The sequence below is a fragment of the Urtica dioica genome, chromosome 5 (assembly GCF_054948205.1).
Source record: "Urtica dioica subsp. dioica isolate 48M chromosome 5, U.dioica_male_clone48M_v1_H2, whole genome shotgun sequence".
Lineage (NCBI taxonomy): Eukaryota > Viridiplantae > Streptophyta > Magnoliopsida > Rosales > Urticaceae > Urtica > Urtica dioica.
Window position 1 is genome coordinate 645928 of NC_142760.1, and position 10864 is coordinate 656791.

At 37.1% G+C, this 10864-nt stretch overlaps 1 protein-coding gene across 1 annotated transcript; it reads left to right on the forward strand.

Moving 5' to 3' along the window:
* The first annotated feature begins 7350 nt into the window (after nucleotides 1–7350).
* LOC149394646 (cucurbitadienol 11-hydroxylase-like) lies at nucleotides 7351–10622 on the forward strand. The gene is made up of 8 exons (XM_089615476.1): nucleotides 7351–7724; nucleotides 8224–8373; nucleotides 8931–9185; nucleotides 9264–9353; nucleotides 9658–9736; nucleotides 9854–9960; nucleotides 10063–10190; nucleotides 10314–10622. The coding sequence occupies exons 1-8, from the start codon at nucleotides 7599–7601 to the stop codon at nucleotides 10402–10404; spliced, it is 1026 nt and encodes a 341-aa protein (XP_089471602.1). The 5' UTR covers nucleotides 7351–7598; the 3' UTR covers nucleotides 10405–10622.
* The last annotated feature ends 242 nt before the right edge of the window (nucleotides 10623–10864 follow it).

Sequence of the window (10864 nt, forward strand, 5' to 3'; positions counted from 1 at the left end):
AAACACAATCTCCTACTGTTCCCTCTCTCCCAGATTTTTTTTTTCTTTGTCGTGGTGATATTTTCGCACAGGTTCCAGTTCGCCGAGAGTCAAGTCTTTTGGTGCGAAGCTTGCCTCTGAAGTCGTTGTATCCTGGGAGGCTTTCGCTCGTTTAGTCCAGCATCCGTGGGAGAGCGATAAAAAGCTTCAAGGAGACCGTCCAACGGGCCTCGACTACTTTTCCGATTTGTTTTTCCGGTTTATATGTAATTGGTTTTACGTGTTTTTTCTTCCCATGCAAATTGTCTTACTTTTCCATCAATATTAATACAATATTGCTAACAATCTTGAAGCTTTTTTAACTAGTTTGAGACAGGTTGCGAGGAAGGAAAAAAAATTGATTTTTCATTATTTTCGGATTTGTTTTGAAGGTTACTAAATTCTGGATTTCTTTTTGTAGAAATATGGCTAACGTGAACGACTCGATGAACGTGAAGGTTGGAGGGAACGTCGGTGACAATCCTGCCTTGGTGAACAACCCGCCAAACTTGATCAACGTTGGTCGAATCCCCGTGGCTTTGGGACAAGGCTTGGTGGCGGCTACGGCCGGGAACGGACCCGCGGGTCTCGTTCAACCGATAGCGGGTTTGGGTCTAGATGCTCCAAACATGGATGTGGCTCGAGGGCCTCCCACGGTGATGTCGGCCGAGAGGCCGGGGAAATTTGACAGGCTCAACTTCAAACGTTGGCAACAAAAGATGGTCTTCTTCCTGACGACCATAGGACTTGCTCGGTTTTTGACCGAAGATCCTCCAGTCACTCCTCATGAGGGTGAAGCCGACCCACAAGTGCTTCGGGCCTATGTGGGGTGGAACGAATCCGACTACCTTTGTCGTAACCACGTGTTAAATTGTCTCGCCGACTCTTTATACAACGTGTATAGCTCAAAAGCCTCGTCTAAAGAGCTTTGGGATTCGTTGGATCGAAAGTACAAAACCGAGGATGCGGGCTCTAAGAAGTACATTGTGGGTCGCTTCCTAGAGTACAAAATGGTGGACACGAAGACCGTTGTGAGTCAAGTGCAAGAAGTTCAACTCATTTTCCATGAGGTTCAAGCCGAGGGAATGACCATTAGCGAGTCTTTCCAAGTTGCCTCCGTAATTGAGAAATTGCCACCGGGGTTGAAGGAGTTCAAGAACTACCTCAAGCACAAGCGAAATGAGATGAGTCTTGAAGACTTGGTTGTTCGCCTCCGAATCGAGGAAGACAACCGTGGCTCCGATAAAAGACTGAGAACCGTCTCCGAGCGAGCCAATGTCGTCGAACATGGCGAGAACTCGAAGGGGAAGAAGCACGCCCACAAGCTTGGAGTCAAGGGAGGGACGTTCAAGAAGAAGTACCAACAAAAGATTGTTGGTAAATGCTACAATTGCGACAAAGTTGGTCACCGAGCTGCCGATTGTAGAAAGCCAAAGAAGAAAAAGGAGGCCAATGTCGTGGAGGATGATAATGACCTCCTCGTCGCTGTGGTCTCCGAGGTCAACATGATTGACTCGAACCCGAAGGAGTGGTGGCTGGACACTGGAGCAACCCGCCACATCTGCGCTGACAAGAACTCCTTCTCCACCCTTGAGCTGCTAGGAGATGGAGAAAAGTTGTTCATGGGCAACTCTGCTACCTCTGAAGTCAAGGGGGAAGGTGAAGTCTTTTTGAAGATGACCTCTGGGAAGGAGATGAAGCTCACCAAAGTTCTCTACGTGCCTGATATGCGGAAGAATCTTATCTCTGGGACTGTGCTGGATAACCATGGATTTAGGATGGTTTTAGAGTCTCAAAAACTTGTATTGTCTAAAAATGGTATGTATATGGGCAAGGGCTATGTCAAGAATGGCATGGTCAAAATGAATGTAATGACCATCAAGGCAAAAGAAATGAATAAAACTTCTTCTTCCGTTTATATGATTGAGTCATCTAATTTATGGCATGGTAGACTAGGTCATGTAAATTATGACACACTGAGGAAATTGATTAATTTGGAATGTATTCCAAAGTTTAATATTGACTCAAATCATAAATGTGAAATTTGTGTTGAAGCAAAACTAACGAGAACATCCTTTCATAGTGTTGAAAGAAGTAATGAATCTCTCGACTTAATCCATACCGATTTATGTGATTTAAAGTTCATGCCTACGAGAGGTGGTAATAAATATTTTGTGACTTTTATTGACGATTGTACAAAATATTGTTATGTATATTTGCTTAAAAGCAAAGATGAAGCAATTGAGAAATTTGCCATATACAAATTAGAAGTTGATAATCAACTTAATAAGAAGATTAAGAAAGTGCGAAGTGATCGATGAGGTGAATATGTTGAACCATTTGGTGCCTTTTGTGCACAACATGGAATTATTCACGAAGTCACTCCACCTTATTCTCCTCAATCAAACGGCGTGGCCGAACGTAAGAATCGCACTCTCAAGGAGATGATGAATGCGATGTTGTTAAGTTCTGGGTTACCCCAAGAAATGTGGGGGGAAGCGATCTTGTCTGCAAATTACCTTCTGAACAAGATACCCTGAAAGAAGGAGGATAAGTCTCCGTCTGAACTATTTATGGGAAAGAGACCTTCCTATAAATACTTGCGAATGTGGGGGTGCTTGGCCAAAGTAATGGCTCCCGCTCCAAAGAAAATGAAGATAGGACCAAAAACTGTAGATTGTATCTTCATTGGGTACTCACACCATAGTAATGCATATAGATTCCTTGTGTATGACTCGAAAAACCCCGATATACACAACGATTCAATTATGGAATCTAAAAATGCTTCGTTCTTTGAACATGTATTTCCTTATAAGTCTAAGGAAGTTGAACCGAGTTCATCAAACCAATCTCTTGAGGATATTAAGGAAATAACTCAAGATAATGATGAAGAGTCTGAAGAAGAGATAGAGTCTGAGGGACTTAGACGAAGCAAGCGAGCGAGGGTAGAAAAATCTTTTGGTTCTTATTTTTCCACCTATATGTTGGAGGCTCCACCTCTAAATTATAAAGAGGCAGTGAACTCTGTTGAGGGTCACTTATGGAAAGAAGCCATAAGAAGTGAAATAGACTCTATCATGCAAAACCACACTTGGGAGTTGGTTGATCTTCCTCCTGGAAGTAAAACACTTGGATCTAAGTGGATCTTTACGAGGAAGATGAAAGTCTATGGCTCAATTGATAAATATAAGGCTCGACTGGTAATCAAAGGGTATAAACAACAAGAGGGTGTTGATTACTTTGATACATATTCTCCTGTGACGAGAATAACTTCTATTAGATTGATAATTGCAGTTGCTGCATTACGCAATCTTGAAATTCATCAAATGGATGTAAAAACAGCCTTTCTTAATGGAGATCTCGAAGAAGAGATCTATATGAATCAACCTGAGGGTTGTATTGCACCTGGACAAGAAAAGAAAGTCTGTAAACTAGTCAAGTCGCTTTATGACCTTAAACAAGCCCCAAAACAATGTCATGAGAAATTTGACAACGTTATGATGTCAAATGGATTTAAGATCAACGAGTGTGACACATGTGTGTACATTAAAACCACTGAACATGGATATGTGATTCTGTGTTTATATGTAGATGACATGCTCATAGTGGGGAGTAATGATCGTATGGTCCAATCCACAAAAGATATATTGAACGCAAGGTTTGATATGAAAGATCTGGGAATTGCTGATGTAATTATGGGGATCAAGATTACCCGAACACCCAATGGGATTGTACTGGATCAAACACACTATGTTGATAAAATTCTAGACAAGTTTGGAAATGACGATTCTGGAGTCTCGAGAACTCCCATAGACATTAGTCAACACTTATCTAAGAATAAAGGTGAAAGCATCTCTCAGATTGAATATGCTAGAGGGATAAGCAGTCTCATGTACTTGATGAGTTGCACGAGACCGGATTTAGCCTATACCGTGAGTAGACTAGCTCGATATACGAGTAATCCAAGTGCTGAACACTGGAAAGCAATCGTAAGAGTATTGAGGTATCTACGATTCACTCGTGATTATGGTCTACACTACACAAGATATCCTGAAGTAATTGAAGGGTACACTGATGCAAGTTGGATATCTGATATTCAAGATTCAAAAGCCACGAGTGGTTATGTATTTACTCTGTGAGGTGCAGCTATATCTTGGAAATCCTCCAAACAAACTGTGATAACAAGATCCACGATGGAATCTGAGTTTGTTGCATTGGATAAATGTGGAGAAGAAGCTGAATGGCTAAGGAACTTTGTGGAGGATATTCCTAATTGGACAAAACCTATGCCTGCAATATCTGTATATTGTGATAACCAATCTGCTATTGGTAGCTAGGGCACATAATGTGATGTATAATGGTAAGTCTAGACATATCCGTCGACGACATAATACCATTAGACAACTTCTCTCATCTGGAGTCATTAGTATTGACTATGTTAGGTCCAAAGAGAATATTGCGTATCCGCTAACCAAAGGGTTAAATAGGGACCAAGTAGAGAAGACATCCAAAGGAATGGGGCTAAAGCCCATGGAAAATAAAGCCAAGGCAAAGGAAACCCAAGCATGATGACTGGAGATCCCAAGATCTTGGTTCAAAGGGACAACCTAATTGTCAAAGGCTATGTGAGGTCACTGTGGGGGAAAACCCCAAGTCCTATTCCTATATTAAAACAGTGACTCCCGTACGAGGTTAAGCTTAGAGCTTTTAATGATTCTGTGAAATCGGATTGTTGAGATTCCGAATGAGTAATGCGGGATTACTCTTGATAGAAGAATCACCTATGTGAGAGAGAAGTGTGGCCGCTTCGAAAGAGAATTAATTGGGCTTAATTCTTTAGAAACTCTTGCAGAACCAGGCTGATGTTCAGGGCCAAAATGAACATAACCATGAGAACTGAACCTGTGTCAGGGAGATATCTGTGGGGGATATGTTTATCGTTTATACAAAACGACTAACAGTTCAAGGATAACGTGTCTACTGAGTAGTCAGTAAAGATGGCATATCTTTCCGAGGGAAGGTTCAAAGGCTCTGCCTACCTATCCTATACTGGTATTGACCGTAGAATTTATCACCACATCGAGTCATGTCTTTATAATTGTCGTCTCAATTTCATTCATGTGGGGGATTGTTGGAATAAAGTTAATGAATATTATTTATTAACATGTGGATGGCTGATTTGTGGCAACAATTTGAGTGGGTTCCACTCATCGGAATTGAATAATTCCAAGTGATACGGATTCCTCGTAACGAGGGCTATAAAATTGAATATTTGTTTGCCAAAATCGGACCTAAGATGAATGAGAAATTGATGCTCAAAGTAGGCTAAAGAAACACAATTGTTGTTGTGTTGTGGAAGTGAAAACCAAGAGTCCCACATTGGTTGGGGATGTGTGTTGTGGTAGTGCTTAAATACTATCCTCTTTCTTTAGTGGTCGAGCAAGTGCAAGAGAGGAGAGTGTGGGTGGGTTATCTCTTCACCCCTCGCGCACACACACGCGCGCCGCCGCCGCCGAGCCGGGCCGGGCCGGGCTCGGGTTTCGGGAATTGTCTCGGTCTCGGGCTTTCTTTTTATTGCAAAGTTCACTTCCAATTTTGTTTTAATTCCATAAGTTTGGTTACGTTGGGAATTAAACATTGGGTTAATTACCACCTTTACTCGGTGGGATTATAATGGCTGGACGGTTCGCATGGTTTGATTACAAAAACGGTGAGTTAAATGGCTGGATGTAATAGCCTGCGTTAAATGCCTTGGCCTATATAAAGAGGCTTCAGCTCTCATTCAGAAGACACACCAACAAACACAATCTCCTACTGTTCCCTCTCTCCCAGATTTTTTTTTCTTTGTCGTGGTGATATTTTCGCACAGGTTCCAGTTCGCCGAGAGTCAAGTCTTTTGGTGCGAAGCTTGCCTCTGAAGTCGTTGTATCCTGGGAGGCTTTCGCTCGTTTAGTCCAGCATCCGTGGGAGAGCGATAAAAAGCTTCAAGGAGACCGTCCAACGGGCCTCGACTACTTTTCCGATTTGTTTTTCCGGTTTATATGTAATTGGTTTTACGTGTTTTTTCTTCCCATGCAAATTGTCTTATTTTTCCATCAATATTAATACAATATTGCTAACATCAAGTAACCAAACTTAAAGATATTTAAGTAAGATTTTGAGTGTGGGCTCAAGTGAAACTAAAAGACTAGAAATTGATTTTCTAAACCACTTATCACTAAAGTGTGGGCTTAAAGTTAATTCTCATATCCAAAGTTCGACGCCGAACTCATCGGATTCCCTATCGCAAAAAAAGAAAAAAGCAAAAAAGAAGTAGAAGAAGAAGATTTCTCCAATTCTAATTACATGGTATATATGCATAGTCGTCAATGTAGTGTTTTTGGATTCGGACAAAACAAGGAGACTTCGACTTTGACTAGTCATGAAATGTGTACAAAAGAAGTAGTTTCATTTTGACTTATCAGCTATACGTGTCATATCCCATTCCACTTGCAAAACGGCCAAGCAAAGAAAGCACGTCTCTGGCTCATAAATATGTCTATATATACACTGATTGCAAACACAATTCCAAACCAAAGAGAGATATTATCAAAGAACAATGATCAAAATGTGGACTAGTGCAATTGCAATGGTCTTGGGGCTGAGTTTAGGTGTGATATGGTGCGTTGAGATGATGATAAGGAAAAGGTGGTTATCAAGAAAAAGAGATCAACAATTATTATTGCCACCTGGCTCGATGGGTTTGCCTTTCATTGGAGAGGCTCTTGGTCTTGTTTTCAGAAGCCCTACCTTTGATCCTCCACGTTTTATCACAACTAGAGTCACAAGCTTCGACTTTTTATATTTAATATATGTTTATATGTATATTTTTATCAAACTGTAAAAAGCCTTTTGCAATAAAATTTAAAAATAGTAAGAGAATTGGTATAAACCTAATTTGATATATATATATATATTAGAAACACAGATATCTTCGAATTAAATGTACAATTTTTGTTTATTTATTACTAAATGTAAAAGTAATGCGTAATGATTGAATATGGATATCCTCCTACATATTAGCCAACTTAATATGGAAAAATAGGCAAAAATTCTTTCAAACCTAATTGACATACAAACTAGTAAAAGTTTATAGTTTGTAATTTTTTTTATAGTAAAATAGCCAAAATTTGACACTCTCAATATCACCTTTCCCATAGTTATATAAGATAATTACCCTTATATAAATTTGTATGGTAATAATAATAACAATTTGGCACCATTTACATGATAAAACAATTTATGGCTAGAACCTAAAATTATAAACGGAATTTTCATTTTCTTCTAAAATTGTAACTGCTTGTGAAACTCATGTTTTATGATAAAACAGATACGGACCCATTTTCCGCACAAGAATATTTGGTCAACGAGTTGTCGTGTCGGTAGATCCAGAAGTGAACCATTACATTCTTCATCAAGAAGGAAATCTGGTGGAGCTTTGGTACTTCGAAACGCTATCAAAGATCCTAAGCTTCGAAAGCGAAGGTCAAATAAACTCATTCGGAGTTCACAAATACGCGAGGAACATTTTGCTCAAGCACATGGGGGCCGAGACCCTCAAGAAAAATTTACTTTTTCAGATGGAAGACATTATAAAAGATACCCTTAATACTTGGTCAACTCATCATGGAAACTCATCCGTTGACATCAGAAACGCCCTTGTCGATGTAAGTCCTAAATATTCTAACACGTCTTTGCACTCGCCGACTCTCAATTTTTATAGATTTTGCATATATTTGTCTTTTCTTTTTTTCCTTTACCACTAGTCATTGAAATTAAATATTTTGGCACATGCAAATTTTTTAGACGGAGTCTCTAGTGCGTGACCTACGTGATGTTAGTATTTTTTTTTTTCTATGGTAAAATGGCCATTCTATGGGGAAAAACCACAATTGAATAAGACGTTTTAAATACGTGGTCATACATTTTAGACATCGTCGAAAATTCTATAAAAAACAATTACGAAAATTTTATATAAGGATCATGTAAGGCAAAATTTAAGAATTATAGAGATTATTGATGCCAAGAAAAAAAATATTACCAATTTTTTTAAGATACTTAAAATGGAAGGATCTCTTATACAAATAAGCCATATTCTAATCATATATATAAAGACACTCATTTCCATGCTAACACCTTTTATTTTTCTGTGGTTCAAAAATGTAGGTGCAAGTAAATTTTATTGCAAAGAGGCTGATCGGATATGATAGAGCAAAATCATCTGAAAACCTGGGCGAGATATTTGCTCATGTTATGAAGGGTTTTGTTTCACTTCCTCTAAATATCCCAGGTACAGCGTACAATAAATGTATGAAGGTAACTAAGTCTCATAACACTAGGTCAAACCTAAACCCTTGATTTTCTTTTTTTAATTATTTATTTTATCAAGTCTTAATATTCTGAATAGTAATATAACAGAACCTAAGGCTGCTCATAACGAACTCTTTACGCATATATACTTCATGTATCATAGATTTAGTTTAGTTATACTTAAGTTAGCTGATTGTGATTGAATAATTTAATGTTCACACAGAAATATAGGCATAAATAAATACGATACATGATGTTAAAGTTTAACATGGCCAAAACCGCATCAATTAAGAAAAAATTACGTGTATTAAACCCTATAAAAATGATTGAAAGTTCCTTCCTTACACCAAATCAAGATTATACTAAAATGATTAATACTTCCCAAACATCGACTACTTGAATACATCATCATCAAAATTTTATTTTCTAAAATCAATTAACTATTATAGAACTTCAAGTGTTTAGTTTTTTTTTATTATTTTTTTTTAATAATTATTGGATCAAATGGTTCAAACATAAAAAAACCAACAATGATATTTATGCATATATATTAAATTCTGCAGGGTAAAGAAAGATTCTTTAAGATGATGAGGGAAATGATAAAAGAGAGACGCAACGAAAGGACAAATAAAGAAGTGGAAGATTGTCTTGGCCAACTCATAAACGAAATGGTGGGTTCTCAGAAATTCGTAACTGAGGAATTCATTCTCAACTTCATCTATGCCATTATTTTCGCCACCAACGACACAATTTTAGCTGTCCTTCCATTACTCCTTTTATTTATCGAAGAAAACCCCTTGGTGTTACAAGAATTAAAGGTATTATTATTATTATTACATATAATAATTACATACATATAACATATATTCTCAGTTAATATTACATTGTATTTTCAGGCTGAGCATGAATCACTTGTGAACCGCAGAAGTAACTCGAATTCATCTCTCACGTGGGACGAATACAAATCGCTAGCTTTTACTCAGCATGTTAGTCAAAACTATATATTTTTTTTTGTTATTTTTCTAACCATGAAAATATACGTATAAGAAACTGTTTGAAATACTTCAATATCATGAATTAAAATTATAACTCAATTTCATAAACATTTAGCCAAAATATCAGCTCATGCCATATGTCTTGCCTTGGTTGTACAATTTTCTTGATTAAGATAGTTGGCCTAGAAATTAATTATATCTATGAAAATAATATATTTTGATTTTCTGATGATATAATTAATTATACGTAGTTATCTGTATTTACTTAAAAAAAAAATGTGTGTGTTTTGAATAGGTTATCAATGAAACTCTGAGAGTGACAAACATTCTACCTGGACTAATGCGGAGAGCGCTGAAAGATATCCCAATAAAAGGCAATGATCATCATATAACATTTTCTATTATTATAACATATGATACATCAATTGAATTTTACCTATAGAGCAACTTAAATTGTAGAAAATAAACATTATACTATATATATATTGCAGGTTTTGTAATTCCAGCTGGGTGGAGTATCATGGTCGTTACTTCGTCTCTGCATTTAAGTTCCGACACTTTCGCTGATCCCCTCAAGTTTGACCCATGGCGTTGGAAGGTAATTAGTTTTATTTATTTTAATAATTAGATTAGAAATTTCATGTATAACTAATAAAAAGTTTCATATCTTTTTTTTTGTTTTGTGTTGATGAAAAAATAGAAACTAGATTCGGAAACCGTTTCGAAAAATTTCATGCCATTTGGTCTAGGGGTGAGGCAATGCCCGGGATCGGAATATGCGAGAGTGTTCATTGCCACATTTCTACACGTCTTAGTAACCAAATATACGTACGTATTAATAGTCTTATACACTATATATATATATATATATATATATTTATATATATATATATATATATATAAATTAAGTTTATTAAAATAATTTATTTTCAAATTGTTGGTGTCACTTAGGTGGACTAAAACAAAAGGGGGAAATGTTTACAGAGACCCTACCATCGGATTCGATCGCGATGGAATGCACGTCAAATTCACAAAAATATAAGCTATGGTATGTGGAAAGATACGGTAAAAATTCCTCTGAATATGTGATCAACCGATGATGGTTACTAATGCTAGACTTATACTACGGAGCTTACACAACGGTTGCTAAAACAATGTCTTGCACTAAGATAAACTATTGGGTTTATTTACCCACAAGTAGATGCGATTGGTCTTTTTACTTGAATGTAATGTGTCTTTTTAAATGCAAGCCCACAAGTAGATGTTATAATAACTACGTATTTTCAAATGCAATTTGATGTAAAGTTAAAATTAAATCATTAAAAGGAACACATTCATTCTATTTAAATATGTGATATGAGATATTAGTCTTTGTCATCAAACAACTCACGACACACGAAAAGATTCACATTTGCATACTATCTCTTCTAATAGTTGTTTGAGAGTAATATTCACAATATTAGGAGCGATTAGACAATTGATTCAAATAGGTAATTGTCAGT

Bases quoted from the DNA above. Each gene is read 5' to 3' on its own strand.
- LOC149394646 (XM_089615476.1), top strand. From the start codon at position 7,599: ATGGGGGCCGAGACCCTCAAGAAAAATTTACTTTTTCAGATGGAAGAC. The intron at 9,186-9,263 runs GTATTATTATTA...TTGTATTTTCAG, and splicing joins TGGTGTTACAAGAATTAAAG to GCTGAGCATGAATCACTTGT. The intron at 9,961-10,062 runs GTAATTAGTTTT...ATGAAAAAATAG, and splicing joins TTGACCCATGGCGTTGGAAG to AAACTAGATTCGGAAACCGT.